Raw genomic sequence first — 24,929 nt, 5'->3', positions numbered from 1 at the left:
GCTCGTCTCGCGGGTTATAATTTAGGTGAACATTTTAAACAGTCATGAAATTAAACTGAGTAAAATGTCAATAAATGTACATAATTTAATAAATACATAAATAAACACATAGAAAAGCTAATTTGTCATGATTGATCAAACACGATTGTCGTATCTATTTTTGGGCCTCCTTGTACGGTCAGCGACAAAAATACATACTTATAGACAATTATGATCAATCCACAGCTGGATGAAGATCTTCCAAACTTTATCAATAACTACTTTATCTCAGACAGCTTTTTCCACGTTGCGTTGTGGTGTTTTTTTTTTTTTTTTTATTTCGTCACACCATCTTGTACGAAGACGTTTCCTGGTTTATTGTCTCTTGATATCCAGTTCAAGGTCTGATTTTCTCCATCGATCATATTATTTCCTTCTTGTAATATATTAGGCTCATGGTATCTCAATGCATTTCCTCCCTGATAATGTCCTTGTATCATCAATAATGCCTTCTTTGAATAATCCATGTGGTTTACTAGCATACATCTTATTTGTTTGGGTGATTCCTAGCATACATCTTTTCACTCTTTGTTCTGTAGTTTGGAAGTGGTGAATGTCGAATTTATTTAGTGTTCTCGTCTCTAAGCCATGTGCGAAAACATACAGCATATATTCGGTCAGAATTTTTAGCTTAAAACTAATGGTGTTTGATTTTAAACATGAAATTTTCATTCAGAATGTATTCCAGCCTCGTCTGTTAATTGAGCTGTCTGAAGCCGGACGAAACTAACTGCATTTTCGTAATAAGGAAGTTCAGCTCTTATGGAAACAGTGACAATCTGACATGAACTGCTGAAAAAAAAACAATACATAAGAAAATGGTTTGCTTTTGCTATTTTATATCCACGTACAGCCAGAAAAACTATTATTATTATTATTATTATTATTATTATTATTATTATTATTATTATTATTATTATTATTATTATTATTATTAATTGAGCTGTTTGAAACCAAGGTGCGCCAACTACATTTTCGCTATACTATTTTAGATGTTCCATTTGCACTATTATTCTTCTTCCCTTCACTAATGTCATGTTTTTTATCATTCTTTTTTTCTCGTAATGCTTTGTGTCTTCGTATCTGTGTCCTACTCTGGAACAATGTTTCTAATCTCCCTGCCACAATGTTATACCAATTGTTATGCCACATCATTATTATCGATACATTTTAACATCTAATTGGATATATACGAGTGTGCATAGGCAGTTACTTTCTCCACATGACAGCTGGAGGGCACTGTGGCACAGTGATAGAGTGCTTACATTTGGTGGGTGGATCCTTGGTTCGATCATGGGCCAAGTTAGTTGGTGGTGGGCAACATCGTGCCACTGGGTTTACTCGGGCTACTCCCGTTTCCTCCCACATTCTCCTTCCACCAATGTTTATATCATAATTCATTTGCCTTAGTCATCCGTCTCTCTTAGCCTAAAGGTCATAATCGTGGAATGTTGAAGATTTCGTTTCGTTTCATGTGGGTTAAATGGGAGCTAATATCCCTTCCCATGATGCTATAATTTTTTTTCTAGTTATGTCTTTTATGGTATTATTTCATTTGTGAATATTGATAGTATTTTTAACAACAATGTATCAGATTAGTAATTGGGTAATTTTACTGACAGGTAATGCAGTGCAGTAGCTTCCAACATTTACACATAACTTACGTTTTTAGTGATTTCACAATGTTACGATATGAACTGATGAAAAACGTATATACAACATATTATCAAAACTAATGCAACATGTACTGACTAAACATGGTATATGCTGCGGAACAATCTGTGTGTGTAAAACATTGGCACTAAGACGTTAATTTATTAAACAATGTGACTCAGGTCTTAACATGTACAGTCATTATTTGTCTGTCGATCCGTGTGCGAAGTAGGTCAGTGATCACTCTTGTTTCAACACTCAAGGCACTTTTTTTTTAAAGTTTACTAATACTTGCTGAAGCACTATCTGAAAGTTCTGAAAATCCGCATTGGAATAACAAACATTTCATTGAATTAATCAGAGATAATTTACAAAGTAAAATATTTTGATATAATTAAGTTTGCAAGTAATTTGAATCTCAGAAGTTAATGACACAATAATGCGAAGACAAAATTTCATTTTTTTTTTTAACTTTATGAACACAGTGACAACATTTTTTATTACTATTTTACAAATGAAGGAACTTTTCAAGTTTCATCATTAAAATAGGACCCGTGTTTATTCCTTCACGTATACACAATATGAAGGAGTTTTGTTTGAATGGTATGCAGCTAACCTAATATATATATATATATATATATATATATACAGTTGTGTTGCATACTACAAATGGACCCTTTATATTTATATTTGAATGTAATACATGCGGCACCGATTTGTGATTGTCCATATCTAAGGATCAAGTGGAAGAGTCACCTCAACAGAGAATATCAAATCCTAATTTGTTATTCTACATTCTGGCAAAAAATTGATAGGGAACCAAGTTACTCTTGAGGTTTTCGGACGAACAAACACAAGGACAGACAGGGTGGATAAAGTACTAGTTTGGCTAGTAAGTGAAGCTCATTAAATCAATAATAATAATAATAATAATAATAATAATAATAATAATAATAATAATAATAATAATAATAATAATAATAATAAAAGAGGGAGCTAGGGAAAGAAATACGATAATGTGAAATCCGTTTTTTTTTCGTTTGTTATCCCGAAATATTGGCATCGCTGTCACAGTACTATCCTCTGCGGTCATTAATATCTCTCTTCTGACTTGATAATTGGGGCGTCATAGCAAAAGGGAATCAAGTCCAGTTATCAAATTTACGTGATAAAAAGTACGTAAATGTGTACATTAAAAATAATACATGTTAAAATGCACTTTTTTTGCATTGTAAGAGTTACTTACGATACCTGAACATGCATTTTTTTTAAATGAATTAAAACGACCTTCAGGTACAAATCTTAAAGATCGTACACGTCCAAAATTATCAAAACTTGACTTGCATCTTTTGTGCACTGAACATTCCAATTGATCTTTCTAATATTTGCCTATTGCTTGTATATGCCTTCCCCTTCTTCTCATGTTTTGTATCATTTATTCCATTATGTTGCAAGTACAATTATATATTTAAAAAAAAATACTTCCCTCTTATTGAAACCATTTTCATTATTCTTCCATTTATTTTTACCAATTTTCTTTTCATTGAATTTCTGTTGTACCCAGCTAATCTTCTCTAGACCCATATTTAGAAACACTCCCTGTCGTCTCTCATCGCTGTTTGTCTCAGTTTTGTTATTATTTTTTTTAAAGTGATTGAAAGGCTAATGAAAGTCAAAATCTAAAAGTGATATACTAGAAGCCAGTTCTGTCCTTTTAGGCATTTATTCAATTTTGCTTAATATTAACTAATTGTGGCATATTGGTAAGGACTCACGTTATGTGCATTAACGTTCTCAGGTGAACGCAAACGGATTTCAGTCAAGAAATGCGGGAATAAAGGGACCTAAATGCACTTTCAATATGCCATCCAAAAACTACCGTGATGGTAAAATGAAATAAAATATAAAATATTTAATTTGACATCTGGCGGTTATACTTTCTACATCTAGAAAGAGCCGATTTATGATTATGAAACAATTACTGGAATAATCGTGTGAAACGAAATAGGAGAGCCCCGAGAAAGTCCAGGAATTGAACTAACAATAATAATAAACCCTAGTTCCAGAGGTGAGCCCTCTACCACTGAGCTACCGTGCAAAACTAGAGGGGCTAGGTAAATGCATAGCTAATGAAAGAAGCGCTTCATTTTCCTTTGTGCTCCATTTTAAGTCAATTATTAGTTTTATTTATTAGAGAGTATTTTGTGTCAACTTTGCCTAAGACTACTACTTTGTACGCGGTGGCTCAGTGGTAGAGCGTTCACCGGTGCTTGGGGTCCCTGGTTCGATCCCAGCTCACACCGTGTGGACTTTGTGGTGGACAAACACTATGCTCGTGGGTTTTCTCGGGGTTCTCCCATTTCCTCCCACTTTCTTCATTCCACCATTTCACCCATCTCTCATCATCACCATCTCTTTAGCCTAACCAGCATAACCGTGGGATGCAAAACTTAAATATTTCATTTCATTTCATTTCGTATCTGAATAAACAATGAATAAATATAATGAAGAAATAATCGTATCTGAATAAATAATGAATCAATATAATGCTTAAAATTAATAACGAAATGATAGTTTTACGATACTGAAATATTTAATTTTATCCATTTGTGTTTCGTTGCGTGTAGAAAATAATTATAATGACTATCAACTTATCGAGTGTCACAAAATTCTTGTCATAACACAATCATTGGCACCACGCTATTAACATAACAATCCATCTCTATTTCCTACAGGCACTATGTTCATAAGAGTACATAATGAAACGAATTTGATTTCTTATCTAAAAATGAATTAATTTCTGTGGAATGGAAGATAGTTTTGCGTGATCAAAACTCGATACTTGAAAACCACATCGTAAACACGTTTTAACTGTAATGTGACTGTATTTCTTTCTAACACAAATATAATGTTAATTTTACATGGAACAAATACCATTTAAAATTTATTGAGATCCAGAAAGTGAGGTACTGCTAAAAGCAATCATATATAAGTTTGGTTAATTCATTTCGTTAGGTCTTTCCACTAAAATAATATAATTTGCTTCAGTTAGCAAATGTGTTGTAAAATTATACTGTACAATGAATTTGTAAACAAGCGTTTAGTTACGAGTATTCAGATATAAATAATATCTGATAATCCTTATCGTGAGTCTGCATACATATCAAACATATCCAACAACACCATATTTAAAGCTAATAAAGCGTTGGATTCTGTGATAAAATCCACAACACAAATACATTATTTAATTAAAAATTTGAAATAATGATAGCAAGTTAAAATACATATTTTGTTTAAGTTATAACACATATAATTATGGAGATTAGTTGGATATGTAGCGTGATTCCGTAAAGATCGACATAAATTAACACTACATCATCCCATGCTTTATTCAGTGATTAGCATTGTTTTCTTCTTCTTCTTCTGTGGAAGTAGGGACACACCATCAAGTATTTCAGTTTTGTTCTTGAGAACTATACCATATCGAATAGACTATATAGCTGCATTGCTAGACTACATAGCAGATGCTTGGTTTGGTGTTTTTGTTAGCTAATAGGTTTACTATCCCATAATTTTATTAAACCTGTGTTATTGTTTATGCTGCATATTCAAAATCATTTTTTTTTTTAATTTAAAACTGAGCAGATACAAGAATAAAATATGATTTCTATAACGAAACATGTGAACATTTGACATCTCATGTCATTTTGATTTCAATTGCCCTTACTTTTCTTATTGTAATTCATTCATTTTGAATATATTGGTCAATACAGTGGAGTATCGTTAATTCGATCTTCGATAATTCGAAATATTGGATAATTCGAACAGAAGTCCATTCCCCTTGAAAACTGTATTGAAAACAATAGTAAAAAGTCGTGGATAAATCGAACTTTTGAACCTAGGTTTTGGATAATTCGAAGTAAATACAGTTGAAAATTTTTAATGTTGGACAGATCTAAACAGAGAAATACAGTTTTAACGTGTTTTCAGTTATCCAGATGCAGTCATAGGAAGAGTAATACAAAGGATAAGTAGCAAATCTATGTAATGATAAAGATGAAAGTGAGTTTGGGAAGAAGTAAAGATAGAGAACGTGTGCCAATCTCATGTTGTTTCAGAATTGGTTGAAAATGTAAGATGAATTATTGATAAAGTCAACCAAATGTTATTAATATCGTATTCCACGCAATACATGAAATTCAAGATTTATTGACCGTACAAAAACAATCAAATTTAAGCAAATGAGGTTTACGACTTCTTAAAATTGAGAACAGAATATTCAAATTGTTCCTGGTGTTTAATTGTTTGGGCTATTCAATGTATGTTGTAGTGTTGTACGTAAATATATTTTCCACTGTACACGTAGTTTGAATTATGTGGAGTCAATGTCATTTGTTAGTTTGCGGTATTCGATCATGCAAATAATAAGCTGCTTTAAAGGTAAAGTCTACACCATATGAATATGTTTTTGATGCACAGTACTTCGGTTTGTTTGTTGTTATATATGTGAAAATGAATGTCGTTGGATAATTCGAATTTTGAATAATTCGAAGTTTTTTCGTGTCCCCTTGGACTTCGAATTAAAAAGAGTCCACTGTATAATGTACTACAACTATTCTCTCTCTCTCTCTTTTTTTTTTTTTTGTTAACTACCTACTCAAACCACAAACAAAAAGTGAAAATGATAATTTGCAGTGAAAAATGTTTTGTTGAATCAATTAAACATCCCAAAAATATATTCTATATCAATTCTAATAACTCCACTAAAACCGGAAGAAATAGAAATCAGCCGCTTCCGGTTTTAACGTTGATTTCTATCGATTGGAAATGGTAATAGATAGAGATAAGTAATTTTGCGCTATGAATTAAGCGTCTCAAGAATATGTTGCGCCTAGTATCAAAATCCTCTACATCCATTTCGCTTAGTTTCGAGTAATCTCGCAAAATGTGCAGTGAAGCTCCATATACACGCGTATAAAGTTCCATAATTAATCTAGTTTTTTTTTTTATGTGTGTATGTGTATGTGTATGTGTGTGTGTGTGTGTGTGAAATATGAAGCTTTTAAACAAAATTCTATTTCCATGGTATTCATTTAGATCAAATATATAACAGGATATATATATATATAACTCAATTTCGGTAAAAAGAAAAATGGATTTGGGGGCTTTTGATACTAGGCTCCTCATATATCAGATCTCGATTCTAATATATAATATATATTCTAATATATATATAGAGAGAGATAGATAGATAAATAAATAGATAGATAGATAGATATAGATATAGATAGAGATAGAGATATAGATAGATAGTAAACCAGAAGTATTAGAAATAGGGAAGAATGTGGGAATGGTGGTCACCTAAGCAAAAATCGTTATAATCCAGCTCGTAAAGCACGAAAAGTTTCCGGGATCAGTCGATCCTATAGGTAATTCTGTCTAATGTATTGTGACCAATTTCAAAATACATCTCTTATTTCATTGCCAAGCTAAAAACGAAAATATAAACATACTTAATTGACCGTTATTTCCCACACGGATGGGTAAAGGCAGTCAGTAATATCCCCATGCTTTACATATGGAAAGAAAAAAAACTTCAACGCCATTAATATTTCAAATTTATTTGTTAACTTTAGAATAGTTAGGTATCTACAGGGACAGCTAATAAACCACAGTTTCGTGTAAAGAAAATTAAAAAAAAAACTACTTATTCATTGAAGCTACATATGTTTTTTGTCAACACTTTCATATATTTGAAATATAAATCTATTGGTATTGACAAAAAATCATCAAATGAATATATGTCTGGATCCAGTAGAAGTTCCTTGCTCAACTTCATCATCTCTGGCCTCTGAGTTAGATTACATATGATGAGCTTTGTTTGGGGGTTGACTGTCAAGACTTATTTATTATCATTTATTTCAATGTCGGGGAGACCCGGTCACTGACTGCCATTACCCCACTCGTTTGACCAGGGCTACCCAAAACTCATATTTTGAGTAAAACACGGTCAACACCAACACGCCTTTATTTAATACCTATCATTCCTACAATGGCGTCGCTCTCAAAATTACTTTATCTGACAGCTGTCAGTAAGCCGCCATCATCTGCTTCTATTTACGACAAGATTTTCACGCTATATCGAACTGATCGGGGCTACCTCCTGACCGGGGCTACCCCTCTCTCCCCTATACTACTACTTCCGGTTTTAATATTAAATTTGATTGAGGAATCATGATGACATACAGACCAACACGTACACGTTACACTGCCATTTACTTTATATCACCGTTAACATGAAATAAATATCGTAGTACTAAATAATAATTACTATTTATATAAATTCACGTACACTCTTAACAAGACAAAGTGTGTCTCAGGTTAAATACCACTCATTTAATTGCGCTCCAATTATACAATAGGAAATAGTTCAAATTATCAGATTTAACATATTTCTTAGGATATTAGGACCTTCTGCGGACATTTAACACGCCTGTCTTTGGACAGATGTGTGGTTAGCACATCGAATACCCTCACCCTTCTCTAGACGAGACTTCGCCACATTTTTTACACCAAACAGCTCCCCAATTATCATCACGGCATTGGGTGGACGCCGCAATGCTAATACTACCACGCGAACATTAAGAGGCGCATACCCTTATTTTAACCACACCCGGCACTGCTTGATTTCGCGGATTTCACGAGAAGCGGCATTTCCCTGTGGTTAGAGCATTGGCATAAACCAAATTATTGTTCAATTTATTTTCTGTCCCAAGTTTTAGTATTACTTATTGTATCTAGACCCACAAATAAATGTTTAATAGCTGGGATCAGAGGCGTGTTCCTGGAATCCACACTCTTCGAAGCAAAATAGTCGTTGTTTAATGCTTAGCGTCTCATTCAGTAGTGAGGCTACAAGAGACGTGGGCCTACAGCTTAACTTGTTTTGAACGTCATTTAAAGCTCTTGCCGGAAATCGAAGCCAGCTCTTTCACGCCGAAGACGTGTGCATAAAATATATTCTATATCCATAATGGAACTGAGTCGAAATAGTGTTGTAGGGTGAGTTTTGCATGATTGCACTGTAAAATAGTGTGTGTCGTGCGTGGAAACGTTATCTGCATGCAATAAATCCTGTAGTTTTTTTTTTTTTTAACTTAACGTAGAGTTCTATGTAACAACCTCCAGCAAATGTATAACTGAAAACGTATGTTTCATACGAACTTTCCATACGAAATAAAGAAGTGCATATAGGCGGTCAAGATCTCACATACAGATGGACTTACATAATATATAGCTGTCGTATGTAAGATAGGTATACGTATGCAATATGCCGAAGATTGTTAGATGTCAGACATCCTGTAGTGGCATGATGTAACATCTAAGCGGGAAAAAGGGCAGCACGTATGTAGCATATGTATAATGTATGATTCTTACAGATTTCCATAGCAATCATAAGGATTCTGCATATTTGTAAAATATACCGCTGTCCGGATAACATTTTTCTCAGTGCGGTCTGTGTGCCTGCCAACTCTGCGGGATTCATGCCTTGGTCGTGGTTCGGAGTAGGCTAATAATAAATCCTTTTCTTCATAACCTCGGTACTGCAGGACGAGAAACATACAAACTCATATATATTTGAACAACTAATTATTCTATAAAATTTTTAGGAGTACATATTTGTTTAATTTCCTCCTCGTGGATCTGCAAGTCGTTCTATTTTAGTTTTCCAGATATTATTCCGATGTTTACCTGCTCCAGTTAAGAACATTAACCTGTAATGAGTTACGCTTCTTAAAATACTCGAGGATTACACAATTTCACTACAAGTAAGTCAAAATATTTCTGATATCTCACTTAAATTTGTTACAGATGCATCTGTGTACGAATTCACCTAGGCGTAAGAACAATGTAGCAAATTAAATCAAGAACGTGTTTCTCTCTTTCCTCTCTCTCTTTTTCTCTCTCTCATTCAGACATGAAAATGACCTAAAGCCTTATGTTAGAAAAGAGGGAGAGGGCAAGAAAGAGAGAGAGAGAGAGAGAGAGAGAGAGAGAGAGAGAGACAGAAAAGGAACACTAAAGATTCTTTAACATTAAAACAACATTGAAAGCATAGATAAATCTATTCACGATTTAACTTGTTTTTATTGTACCCGTATAAGGTTGTCTGTTGGCGACATTCAACTCCAAGATCTCTGTTTGAACGTCTTGCTCTTTGCGCGTACCGAAAACTCCTTTGAATACCACGTAATAGACTCCTTATTGTCACTAGAGTAAATATTTAGATAGCCCGAGGGTAAAAGAAGGAAACATCCTCAGATCTTAAACTACTCTTCGACTCTTCCTTTATATTGCCGCTATCCAAAGACACGCAACAAACCCGTCCGGTTTAAAGCCATTCTTTGCTCTATGGAAGTGTGTGCAAAGATAGAGACGAACCAATTCAAGTCCGGCGTTTTAATTTGGAAGTGGTGTTGCCTGATAACAAAAGGGCCAAGGAGAATGTATGTCTGTCAGAGAAAGAAATGGTACTAATACAGAGATAGGTGATGCCACCTGAAAAGTGTGCTTGTCATGTGTTTCGTGTTTTATGTGCCTTTCACATTACAATTAATCTGAAAGCTTCAATAATGACACAGCTGACACACATTTTTTCTATAGTTAACAGCCGAAAGGTATTTATGGCACACTTTTTTTTTCTTCCTTGACAATTATTTCAAAATAAATGTCACCTTGCGACGGTATTAGTCACAAAGACATTTCAATAGGGACTGTATTCTAAATACTTTTCCGTGTAAAGAATACAAATATTTCTATTCTGTCTGGTGTAGTGGATAACTTTGCTGGATATTAGTCCCCAAAATGTGGTAATTTTCAAGTTTCGCTCAGCCTATACTATCAGTTATTAGATAAGTTGTCCAAGTTTTGCTTGTGTCTACTCTAGATCATTGAACACTGTGTTCTTACTATTTTATTTATTTTATTTTATTTTATTTTATTTTTTTATTTTTAATGGAATGGCAGCTCCTATATGGACAGTGACATCTCCTAGAATCCGATCCCGGCTAAACTCAATCCTAAATTTCTTCCTTGCAATAGTATGTTTCAGAGTATCTCGCATACGTGCGATAACAAAAACAAAAACTGTTACGAACATTATTCAACTACCTGATACTGGTTATAAAATCAGTTATCTCAAATGCATCTATACACTCGCATATGGTCAACTCAGGTCTGAAAAACTGATCTCAGATTTGTATTTCCGAGTTATATTTAGACAAATACCTAGCATGCATGTATTTCACACAATACGGCCTAGACTTTGAATAGTTCAACGTTCTCTATTCCGCACACTTCCGAAGTTGTTTCAACATAATAGCAGATACACCCGTCGAGTTATTTAATTCTGAAACTACATATTACTCTGCAATACGACATCATTTTAGTGTGTATACTCCCCATGCCGTAAGCTTCGGTGCACCACCGATGGGCAACTAGAGATATATCACCAAAAATTGGCGGCCCCGCAGCGACAATCCACGGTGGCCCCACTTCCGTTTTGAAAATTATACCACAAGCGGCAGAGACGCGACGAAACTCCAATTAACCACAAAATTACTCCCTAAAATATGTTAAATCGCCTATATGCGTAATTTGTTTACATTAAGGAGAGTATGAAAAACACTAAAAAAGAAAAAAAAGTGTCCCGAGGTGGGCGCGAACCACCAAATTTTGGATTACTAGGCGCTTGCTCTTCCTACTTGGCCACGAAGGCGATGAAGAAAAAGTCGCTTGTAGAGGAATAAATCCTTGAGGTATTTTTTAATTTGGCTAATCAGAGTGCTCCTGTAACCATGTATATTCGACGATAACCGTTTGAGATCAGATAAAGTCCGTTCGCCATGTAATTTTATAGCAAAATGATGCGCGTCTATTTACTTTATTTCATGGTTCTCCCAATGCACTTTCAAATGATCGGCTACAGTTGTCATCTAAATTCATACAATTGCACGCATTAATCTCAAGTTTTTCACTTCATGATGTAGAGCCAGGGGTTACTCTTGACCCCCGTAGCTCACCTTAGGAACAATTCGTCAGGAAAAAAGAGTATATAATAATAGCTGCATGCACATGACTGGCGATAGTTCGTGTTGGTCCCTTCATTATTCTCCGCGACAAATCAAAGAAGAGGGGACCAAAATGAAGTCCTCGCTGCTACGCGGTGGTAACTTCAAAACCCCGACTCTAGATATCTCTTTCGACTCGACGAAACCCTGCCGCCAGTGGCACACTAGCGGCAGTCCTTCGACGCGTCGCTATAGCGACGATCGACACTTACCGGCAAGTGGGCAACTAGGTGTTGGCGACGTTTACGGCGTGGGGCTGTTATTATTATTATTATTATTATTATTATTATTATTATTAGTAGTAGTAGTAGTAGTAGTAGTAGTAGTAGTAAAAATATTGTCTTCAAAACTATTACATTTATCTATGTCGATTCAATGGGAGATTAGTAGGTGACAACTACACAATTCACTGCAAAATATGTCATTGCTGGAGTATTCTTAATTACGTAGCAGATTTGTTAGTATTGAGCTTCTCGCCCCTTTTCAATATTGTGGCTATATAAGACATGAACTAACAGCTTAGTATTGGATCCGAAGCGCATGAACTCCCACCGGGAGTCGAATCGATGTCTTCATCGCCAAAAGCGCGTGTACTAAATGGGAGGAGCTCAAATTATATATATATATATATATATATATATATATATATATATATATATATATATATATATATATATATATATATATATATATATATAAAAGAAACAAATGAAAATAGAAACATTCTGACAACACTCTAGTGCTTGGTGTCCCGGGCTCGATCCCAGCCCACGCAAAGTGAACTTTGTGGTGGACAAACACCGTGTGTGTGGGTTTCCTCGGGGTTTTCCCGTTTCCTCCCACTTTCTTCATTCCACCATTTCATTCATTACTCATCATCACCGTCTCCTTTAGCCTAACCGGCATAACTGTGGGACGTAAAACTCAAAGATTTCATTTTTTTCCCCGACAACCATTACTTAATCACTTCGCGCAAGATCCATTTTACTTTAACTGTAGCGGTGTTTTAAGGATATTGTTTTGTTTTCTACTTCTGTCGTTGAATTGCAACCGATAACATGCAGTCGTTTCCTATAGTATTTCAAAGCCCAAACGGACAGATCACGATAATATTTTATTTATTTATTTATTTATTTATTACTGTTTTGTGTAATTTGCTCTTGTGAAATGAAATGAATTACAATTTTTAGTTTTACGTACGACCGTTATAACCTATAAACAACGGATAATTAATTTACGAAGCCAGACTATAAAAGTATCGTTAGAATTATACAAAAGCCCAAAAGTAGGTATATAATCCCGTATTGATCAGCTCATTGCTTTTTATATCGTCTCTTATTGTTATCCATAAGCTAGACTTAATTTCTTTATCGTATGTTGTTAGTGGCTTTTTACTTATATCTTAAGCTCGGAGGAGCCGAAGCAAATAAACCCATAAACTAGAATGTTATATTTGATCAATGCAGGGGTGTATACCTACTTTTGGGCCACCCTGTATTGTGACTAGAAGTGGGAGAACCTCGGGAAAACCAAGGAGCACGATGTTGTCAACCACTAATTCATATGGTCCTGGATCAAACGAGGGACCCATCTACCACTAAGCCAGCAAGCCACTTACTTTATTCTTGTGTGTCGTTTTCTACCCCGCCATTATATACGCAAAACTATTCAATGTATATGTTTTTGTGCTTCTGCAAAACTTCTCAGCAAGTAACACTAAAAAAAAGGGAAAAAAAGAAAATAAAAAAAGAAAAAAAAAACTTGAAGGTGACTATTTTATTAATTTTGCTCTGCAATTTTCCACGTTAAACGATTTTGTACGAGGGACAGTCAAAAAGTTCCCACAATGCTGCTGTAATTTTGGCATTGGAGTTGCAATCGCATTGAATCTTATACAGTGCAGTCTTTAGGTTGTCTAATTATGAAATTGACAAATGTGAACAGGTCATAGCAGGCGGTGTACGAGTAATGTAGCTGAAGTGTGTAGTGATCAGTTGGCGAAATTTCACAGATCGAGCAACGCACGAATATCAACTTTATGTGCAAATTGAGGAAAATCTGATTGAGAGTTTGATAGCCTTGGAAACAGTTTACCACCATCGGGTGTTTGGCTCTCTCCAAAGCTAAACATGGGCCTTTTCCATTTCGCCAACGTAGAAGAGATCAAAACTAACGCGACGGTTGAACTTCGGAAGACACTTAACTTCGAAACTTCGGAAGATTGGCCTTTCGTCGGTGTTTCCACAAATCGCAAAAACGGAGGAACTGTGTGTGTGTTCCGACGCTGGCAACTTTGAAGACGATTAAGTAAAGTGTAGTTAAATTGTGGTAATAAAGAGCTACGCCATAATTCCACGAATCATTTGGCTGCACCTCGTATGTTCCTGTCATAAATAAAAATAATATTCCAAAAATGAATGTCATTTTTGTTTGGAAAATGTGTCCTATAATATATCTTTGGGTAGTCCTTATTTCTCGATTTTTTGAGTCTAACCTCCTAAAATTGTTTCATATCAGAGCAAAATAGTCCATGATAAAAATTAGTCAAATTGAATAATATTAATTGATTCCCCAAGTGACCTCAATGCGTTTAAATGCATTTACAGTATACCTTATGAGCCAAATATGCCTTGTAAGTTTATATACGTGTAAACTTATTTATTATAAACTTATATATATATATAAATATTTTTATATATATATATATATATATATATATATATATATATATATATATATATATATATATATATATATATTACACAGGGTGCTAATGAACTATACCAATAAACTGTGAGAGCGGATTCCTCACGTCAAAATAAGAGAAAAAGTTCAAGTAGATCTATGGCGAAATGTGCATATTTTCAGAGCTAGGGCTGTCCAAAATCGAAAAAAAAAAAAATCAACAGGCCCTATTTCGAATTCCAGAAACTGTGGATGGTGGTCGTTAAAGGAAGAAACGCATACACGATTCAAACATGCATGTTTCGGCAATTTTCAATAGGTATACAGGGTATTCCCTACATGGTGTAATTCTCAGATATGCTCTCAATAGAGTTTTCAGACATATCTTGATTTCAAAAAAGGTCTAAAATAGGCAGGACGTAAGCCTTGACAACAATCGACATCCAATGCTTCGGAGGGAAGTCGGAAGTGTTAGGAACCGGCAACTCCATGTTCTTTTGTGTTCGGAATAACGCGTGATGCGATGTATTTCGTCACGGTCAATATTTCACGTTTTCTTCATTTATAAACGTGAAAGAAAACATTGGAGCATGCCTTTTCCCGAGTGCGAGAGACCGTGCTGCTGACGATCCTTAACACTTCCGACATCGCGCCAAAGGATTATGTGTTCACTGCTATCAAGGCTTATCGTTTGCCTACTTTGGACCAATCATAAAATCAATGCATATCTCAAAATTCGGTTGATGGTAAGTCTGGGAATTTAACCCTGCACGGAATACTCTTCACACCCATTGAACATTAATGAAATGTGCATTTTTGGATTGCGTATGCGTGACTTCCTTTACGTGAATAAGGACCACCATCCACAGTCCCTCGAATTCGAAATAGAGACTCTTGAAATTTGGCTTCTTTTGCGATATCGGACAGCCTTAGCTCTGAAACTATGCACTTTTGCCCACAGGTTCATATGAACTTTTTCTCTTATTTTGATGTGAGGAATCACCTCTTATAGTTTGTTTGTATAGTTCATTAACACCTTATATATATATATATATATATATATATATATATATATATATATATATGTGTGTGTGTGTGTGTGTGAGTGTGTGTGTGTGTAACAGGGTGTATCGTAAATCCATGGCCAAAAGTGACGATGTGATTGCGGACATCCAAATAAGTAAAAATGTTTCTATAAACACGGGTCTGATTCCACTTCGTTTCCCAGATACAGGGTGTTCAAATATCGAGTCCCTCCGATGGCTCCGATTTCACTATGGAAAAATGACAATCAAGATGAATTATGCCTGTGAAAATGCATTTACACTATCATAGAGAATGAGACTAATCATCATTTGAGGTGATTTGGTTGTCAGTGTTGCCAACCTGGTACAAAGTGTTATGTTTTCAAATAGTACTAGATGTCCACGCGTAAACATATGATTGCTGACATCAAAACGTTCCTAAACAATGGACAATTCCGCTTCCGTTTCTGAAAGACAAAGTGTACAAGTCTGAAATCAATTAACGACGCACAATAGGAAACAGCATTTCATTGATCACAACTCTCGCATGAAAGTGTTATTGAGTCGTTATAAATGAATGCACATGAGAATAACTTACGTATGTAGCCACAAAGTATTTTTTAAAGACAAAGTAATGTTATTGGATAACAATGTTTCCCGTTTCATACAAAGGCCATAGAGTATTTGCAAGGACTCTATTTGTTGCAACAATGACAACCCAATAACCTCAAATGTTGATTACTTTCATTCTCTATTTTTGTGTAAATGTATTTGCACAGGCATAATTCCTCTTGATTGCATTATTCCTGTTATATTGAACATTTCCATTCATTTTCCCATAATGAACCATTTGAGAGACTCGACATTGGAACACTGTATCTCGGAAACCAAGCGACATCGGACCCATGTTTATAGGAACATTTTTACTTGTTTGGATGTTCGCAATCACCTCCTCACTTTTAACCATGAATTTGTGTTACACCCTGTATATAATGTACTTTTTTGAGAGAGGTAAAATATGTCGTATACTTTCATACATTTGAGTTTGAAATATATCAAACAAAGATTTCTTTCAGAATTCAGATATTTAGTACAATAAGTATTATTAAAATGTACGTTTGTTGTAAGTACATAGATTTATAAAGCATCATTTTTAAATTAATCATGATAACATCCACAATACATTTTTGTATCATAGTGACCTTCCACTAATAACAAGTGCAGAATTTTGAGAAATCAAATAGTTCCCTCTTTTGTTATTTATTTTTTTGTGTTACTCTTGATAATGCTTATCTTAGTGATTTCGAAGGACTGATTGCCTTTCCCACGTAATAAATATTTTTGTTCACTTGAAAGTGTTATCAGTTTGTTTTGGAAACACATAGGGTTCAAATTATGGGCCAATCATGTTACTATATACAATTAAAAGAAATTAGTTCACAATGTATGATCTAAACATGATATACTAGAACAGTGTATGTCTTTTGCTCCTATTCAATGAGGGTTAGAGTTCAATTCCAGGTGCTGTCAGTCGATTTTATTGTATCGGATGAATTATGCTCGATAATACCATTAGAGTATTTTTATTTTATATTCGGAATAAAAAAGCCGGAAGAAGACAAGACACTTAAAATCTAAGAGAATGAAAATACAAAAAAATAGCTTTCAGTACAATTCTAGTGTATTTTTTGTCATAGACTATATCGATTTCATATTAGTTTATATACGCATGCCTATATGTAAGTAGTTAAATGCTTGTGACAATGTTTTGACTTGTTTATTCGAGGTTTAAAAATCACAGTTATTTCCGTTCTCGATTAAGACTAAAAAGAAAGTAAATGATAAATATGTTAGTATAATGAGGTGTAAAATTAAACGATGGCAAACACATATCCCTGTATTGGATCTTTTTTTTCTTCCTTTATTGAAACACATTGTGTTCAGATCCGGGATGACATAGCTGGTAAAGATGTTCACTTACTAACTGGCTCGAATTCAATCCGCATTGGGGTGGAATTTCTGCCCCGTTGTACTGTATCTTAACAACAAAAATTGCAATCTCGTATAAATGTTATCACTTCCAACCATGGTGGCATATACATTAGGGTGGAGTGAAAAATTGAAGTTTGCACATCGGTATTCTAATAGTGCGGGATTATTGCTCCTTAGTAAGTATTTTAAAAATCAATATTTATTTTCTTGGAAATCTATTATCTTTGGGTGCCACCAGCATGGTTAACCTTTTCCTTCCGCAAAATTTTCCAACTTTTAGGTTGGCGAGCAAGGAGACTAGAGGAATGGTTGATATCCTGGCAAATAATTGTCTTAGAAACTTGAACTATAAAGAATTGAAATGGAGAGTATGTGTTTTTATTCTGCCAAAGCATTTTACAATACATAGAGTGAAAATATTTCAAATTTTCGTGCTACAAATACAAGGACTGCAACAAATACTGGCAGAAAGGGTGTAATAATACGACGTTTAGAAGAGTCTGTTCAGATACTTTTGCAATGGTTGGTTTGTCTGCTGCACGTAAATGAGCTCCCTTTAAGACATTTGCTAGAATCAATTGATGGTAAGACAACAGGTCCTCATGCATTTTCTGGACAGATTGGAAGATCATTATTAAATTGTGAAAACCAACCAGTTGTGGAATAAGATGTAATTAAGAGCCATCTTTCAGCTTTCGAGAATTGTAATGATCTCAGTGCGGATCAGAAATATTTGTATGAGATTTGCAGGGCTGTTTCAAATGGACACTTTCCTGATTCTTTGGCAAAACGCTATCCAGGAAACATTTCGCACGTCAGGTGGGTTCCTACAGCAAACAGAATTATTTGATTGTACCACACCAAACCCTTCCGAAGAATTAAAAGTGCTCTCTCAGTATGTTGTAAAAGTGAATGCGCCAGTTTGGTTTAGAATAAAACAGAAACGTTTTGGCTCAGATGGATCAAGACATTTCTTCAAAATAATTCAGTTATCGCGCTTCCTTCCTGGAAAGTACAAGGCTGTCATTGATCCTGTACTTCAAAGAAATGGATACTTTGCACATCCTGAAAACATTCTCCTATCTATGATGACAGATGAGAAGAAACATATCAGAGAACTGGGGTTTCGACGAGTCCTTAAGGCAAAAAACCTCGCAAATGCCTGGAATCAGAAATTACGACATTCCATTACTCAATTTTGAAGCTGAAGACTACACAGAACTCATAAACTGGACAGATTTGGCTATAACTTGCCCTCCCCCCCACACACTTATTATGGATCTCACTGCTGCGAATATTCATAGAGTTATTCAAGGTGATACCACAAATATTGAAATTCCGAATATTCCATGCCTTAGCCAAGCTGTAGAACGATGTGTAAAATTGGTGACAGAAGCATCGTCTTGTGCTTGTGGTGTAAGTGCACGAGATGGATACATAAGGGCAAGACTCGAGCCCGAAGACATACGCCTGTCTTCAACACAAAGCCTACAGAGTTTTCTACAGTGTAATGTATGTTGACATGTATCTCCACATATTATTTTGATATGAAGTTTTTCTAGCTCATTTTCAAGAATAGAAAGTAATGTATTTTGTCGTTTTCACATATTATTTGTATATTAAGATTTTCTAGGTTATTTTCAAACTGAGATCAGAAATGTTCATGTCATTACATAACTTTTCTTATCTTGCAATTAATCTAAAAATTGTTGAAGATGTCTATTGTAACATACACTACACACAAAAAACTAAATCTTATGTTTGTACTGAGTGGTGTATTTTTGTCATCTTTTTTTCACATATCATATTATAAAGCTTTCTTAGCTTATATTCAAACAGACAAGAATGAAAAATCGCCTCACTAACTTCTCTAATATTATTAATATACAGTATTTATCAATGATGTCTGTAGTCGAATATGTACATAGGGTAATACAGACTACACATAAATCTAGTCCAATTTTACGTACAAGGTAGTGTTCTTTTTATGTTTTGTTCACATATGTTTATAAAGATTTTCCAACTGATTTTCAAACTAAAATAAGAAACAAAAAAGTTGATGTTATGAGACTTGTGTAATATTTGGTAATAATTATAAAGATGTTGTATCGAATATAGCATATATGTAAGATACTTAGTTTTATTTTTCCATTCAAGTATAATGTAAAAAAGTATAAGTACGTTACAACTAACTTTTCGAGCCCTCTATATCTATAACACTAAAAGGAATTGACTCAGAGGAGTGAGGTTTCTGTGATACAATATTGTTGTATAACAACTTTTCCGAACAGAAAAAAAAAAAATTCTCATTTCACAATACTGTCAAAAATAGATATTTTAGCCAAATTTCAAGTCCGTATAGCACTTAAAGGAAATGACTCAGGAGACTAATATTTCTGTGGCACAGTACTCTAATCGTAAGGCAACTTTTTCTCTTCTATTAGAAAAATAATCCAGAAAAAATAATTTTGTCCATTTTACCAATACGGATAAAAAATATTGGATTTCAGTCAAATTTCAAGTCCCATGTGGCACCCAAAGGAATTAATTAACGAGACTAATATTTTGTGATACAGTACTCTAATGGTAAGGCAACTTTTCCGCCCTATTAGAAAAATTAATTCCAAAAAGAAATTTTTGACCACTATTTTCACTCCACCCTAATATACATTGCTCACTCTCAACGTTCTTTAAGTCAATGCAAAGAAAGAATGCAAGAGTCCGACACGCATATTACATCTCAAAACACAATAAAAGGCTAATAATGTGCCCACAATATACAAACATCTACAAATACACATACAAAGTCTTCCTATTCTCCCCAAAGCCCTATTTGTTCTAGCTTGAGACGCAAACGTACATGATTTCAAACAAACAATACGTCTTCTGGTCCAGTGATGCCCCGTCAAGTACTTAAGACCAGTCCCTTCAAATTTACCATTCTCCCAAAAAAAGCTTGGAAATGCTTGCATACTTCCTCACACTCCAATAATAATAAATCCCTACACTATTTTGTATGTCGAATATATGGGACGCTACTTCAATTGGCAATTTGTCCCCTTATTAAACAGAATCAGCCAATTATATATTGGTATAATATCTACTTACGCTCCCACCTCCATTTTTCGTTTCAATCAAAACAGAAAGCATTCTTTATTATTCCAATTATGCTAGTATTAAAATGTAATTAATACTAAGTTCTCCTTCACAGTCGGCGTTCCTGAAAACATCGTTATCGTATAAGTAAAGTTTGATAGTCCCATTTTCAACTATCCCCTAAAAAAGGAAAGAAGTATCATGGGTAGAACTTGCATCTTAATATCTCCTTGTCGACATCACTGATCTGCACTTTTAGAGCTACTCCACAGAACGAAAACCACACAACAAGGGAGAATATAGGCAAAAGTTCCTGTAGCCGAGACTCCAACCGTCATCGTTTCCCGCTCATACATACCACAAACAATCAGCAAATCTAATGAGAGCCACCGAATTCAAATATTAGAATTAGCATTCTGTACGAATTAGCAGATATGCTCGAGACCCCTCCATCTATTTGGAGGCAATAAAGTGGTGTTTTTCTTTGATTCATTAATTCATTCATTTCGAAACACCTTAAGAGCTCATCAAGCTTATGCATTCGGAAATATCTTGAATATGCCATCCGCAATCCTATATTTCAAAAAGCGTGCATTTCCCCCACCCCCTTTGAAATCCGAAGAATCACATGCATATTTTGATACAAATATGGAACCTCAAATGAAGTAATTAAATTATAGCTTTAAATCATAAAAAAAGGATGTCCCCACTGTATCTATCGTGTGTACTCTTCTTGCTTCTATATCTTTAACTAAGGCAAAAATATATTAATGAAGTATGATCATCTACAATTGAGTAATGAAATCAATTACTGCCTATCTTCCAGAAAACATGTAACATGTGAAACACTACTACCGCCTTGACACTGTAGACTGATTCAGAGTTTTGGAATAGCTCAGGATAGGAAAAAAACTACTAATAGTAAGTAAACGGATCGTGATTATTCAGAGATAAATGCTTCGCTGATCTAACAAAATATTTCGTTACAATTGGGTTACCAAACTTTGTTTTATAAATTGAATTATCACAGGCTATACCGAACTTCCGTGCTAGACTTTAATTATTATATATCACATTGAGTTATGTATAAAACTGACAGATGAAAATGCGTTATATGGTATACATTTTTTTTCCTGGACGTAAGCAGCCATTCAAGATAATAATGCAAACTAGAATAGTTTGGTTTATAATTTATTATTATTAATTTAAACCTGTTAATTTTGAGTCTTAGGCTTAATTAATTAAGTTTGGTTAGCCTTTACTTGACGATATATTTCGTAGATTCAACAAACCATTTTTCTCTATACACCAACTGAATTATCTCCTATATCATATTTTATATCATCGGCATTTGCATATATGCGTTTTATAACCTACAAACATAAAGGAATGCTTCTTTTTTTGGTATATGGGTAATAAAATATGTCCCACCTTAGCGAAATCTAACAAAATTTTGCCTCAAATGTATTTCTTTAAATTACATGTGAAGCAATTTAAATAAGCTATAAAGAAAACACTAACCCTTCAAGTAGACAATTTATAGGTAGTCATAATATTTGTAGCTCCCTTGCATGTGGACATGAAAATATAATTAAGTAATCAAAACAAACGTTGTTTTAAACAGATGTGACTATTGTAGTTTGCTACTTACGTAATGTTAACTGTAGTTCATCTAATTAATAAATTGTGTTTTATATTACAGATGTGGCAGGACATCGAAAGTGTACTCCTTGGTGAGAGCCATGTTCCGGAGCACAGGGCGATACCAGTTACGTCAGCAACGGGGTATCTCCCTGCTTCTTCTTCAGGTTATTCAATTCCAACCCCAACACGACCAGAATCGATTAACAACGAGAATCCAAAATATAATAGTGCTGGTGGAGAGTTCTTGGATTACACGTACCATTCCTTCCCGGGTCCTGGCGTTCACCATCATCACCATCACCATTATCAACATCAACAAGCCACTACGCCTCATCCGGAAACTCAACAGCAACATGGAGTACACCAAATGAACACGACAGTGATTAAAACTGAACCTCATACAGCTGGTTCTTCGGCTTGTGACGAACTAAGAGGATCTACTGAAGTGGGACCACCTGATGGAGCAGTGCCAGTGTCTGAATATAATACATATGGTGGACCGTTTCTCAGTATATCCGATATGAAACTTAGTGCTACCAGTGGGAGTGTCGCCAATGGCCCTTTACAGGAACTTAAACACACAAACTACTCAATTCAGTCGGGTTCTGGTCATCCTTATGGCCGTGATGTATTATCTTCGTACCAACAGCCACAACATTCTCAACCGCCACCAGGAGTGCCACAAGAGTCCAGTCCGGCGTATAATGGAACCATGACTATAGTCCCTACTCAAGTACCGTATAGTCATGTGTCTCCACCATCCAGTCCGGATAATCACAACCACCCTTCCCTTCGACCACCGTTTCCAGTAACTCCAAATCCGTCCGATATGATGGCCATGTCTTTACAGTATCCAAATCACCCAGGAGCTCGACTTCAGCCATACCCAAATATCCGTGTCATGACACCACCTGCATCTCCTCATCTGGCTAATCTTCTCACTAATCGTCATCATCATCATCACCACCACCACCCTAGTTTAGCACCTCCTCCACAGGTGTTTCCCGAGCAACCAGTGAAAACGAAACGAGGTAGACGAAGATGGGGTCGAAAGAAAGTGACGACACATACATGTACATACGCAGGATGCACGAAAACTTACACGAAATCATCGCATCTGAAAGCCCATTTGAGGACTCACACGGGCGAGAAGCCGTATCAGTGCAGTTGGAAGGGCTGTGGTTGGAAGTTTGCTCGTTCAGACGAGTTAACTCGTCACTATAGAAAACATACAGGTGACAGACCGTTCCAGTGCAGGTTATGTGAAAGAGCTTTCTCTCGATCAGATCATTTAGCTTTACACATGAAGCGTCACATTACAGTATAAAGTTCTCTATTACATCACATTTTACTTTACCTTGTGATCAGTAGTTTACGGAAAAGATGGAAAAGAAGGTAGTCATTTATTACAGACATTGTCGAAGTCGAGATTAAGCCTTTGTTAGAGACCTTGATAAATTAGATAACAATGTATACGTATATTTTGACAACTTCTTACAACCAAATAAACTTTAGTCTCAACACTATTTTAAAGACGACCAGCAAGTTATGTTGTCTGCTCTTCTACTCCGAAGAGAAGGTTTTGTACGCTTATTGCAATTGTTTATGTCTGCACACCTTAGCTGCTAGTATGCAACATGGTTTCATAGTTGAACACAATTTACATGCTCTGTTTGGTACCAGTGATGGAAAGGTGAAATTGAAGTATTTTAAATGTTACTACTTATTAGGTGCTTTCTTTTATAGTTCTGTTTATGAATGCATATTTTAAAAATAATTTTCTGGATATTTTTAATAGTATTATGTAGTTCTCATAATCTGATTTAATATTTCACCGAACTGTGATCTGAATATATTTGAAATTTCAGTTGATATTTGTCATTGTTATATGCACATTATAATACAATACCATCAATGCGATGAATTAATGGGTAAGAAAATACAATATTATGACACTTCCTTTGTAATTTAAATTTGTTGTACAGGTCTAATAAATCAAACTGATTCTGAAAGTGTCCTTAGAAAAGAATACTAGGCTATATAGAAGTTTGACGATGCTATTTTTACAAACAAATTTATGATCGAAACAGTTTCACGGATAAGCAATTACGCTGTCATAACAAAAAGATATATATATATATATATATATATATATATATATATATATATATATATATATATATATATATATCTTTTTGTTATGACAGCGTAATTGCTTATCCGTGAAACTGTATATATATATATATATCCGTATATATATATATATAAGTAATGTAGAAACGCTGGAATTGGTACTTCTACAACAATTTTAACCGTTGATAGTTTTAGAGATGCTTATGTGTTTTACTATTATACAAATGTTAACTTTCATACGTTTTCAGTATATTTTATTGTGTTGCTTCTTGGCGCTGCTTGAAGAAAAACGAGAAGTTTATATTATTATCTATTTTTTTAGGTTGTGAATAATAATATTTACATTCTCACGAAAAGAAGATATTTTGCGTGCGATGTAAAGTTCACAACGAAAGTATACCTTTAGTTGCTCAATTACTGTATCATGTGCACTAAAAATGATTTTTACTTCAGTAGAAAATAGCAGAAGTTGTTACTATCAATCCACTTCCAAGATTATTATCTAATTTATTGAATCGTATTCTTTATTTGA

General features: G+C 34.7%; 1 protein-coding gene across 2 annotated transcripts in view; it reads left to right on the top strand.

The window, feature by feature from the left end:
* LOC145688150 (uncharacterized) overlaps positions 1 to 24,385 on the top strand; it is an 88,029-nt gene extending 63,644 nt beyond the window's left edge. Inside the window, exons 2-3 of one of the 2 annotated variants that reach the window (XM_081761965.1) lie at positions 21,447 to 21,541; positions 22,323 to 24,385. In XM_081761965.1, coding sequence (XP_081618091.1) covers positions 22,323 to 23,591 — 1,269 coding nt within the window. In that variant the 5' untranslated portion in view covers positions 21,447 to 21,541 and the 3' untranslated portion in view covers positions 23,592 to 24,385. The remainder of the gene's footprint in view (positions 1 to 21,446; positions 21,542 to 22,322) is intronic. The other variant, XM_081761964.1, reaches the window with a different exon arrangement.
* The last annotated feature ends 544 nt before the right edge of the window (positions 24,386 to 24,929 follow it).

Source organism: Thermobia domestica, chromosome 6 (genome assembly GCF_964235325.1).
Source record: "Thermobia domestica chromosome 6, izTheDome1.hap1.1, whole genome shotgun sequence".
Taxonomy (NCBI): domain Eukaryota; kingdom Metazoa; phylum Arthropoda; class Insecta; order Zygentoma; family Lepismatidae; genus Thermobia; species Thermobia domestica.
The sequence above is the reverse complement of the archived record's forward strand: the minus strand, read 5'-3'. Positions and strand labels throughout refer to the sequence as shown.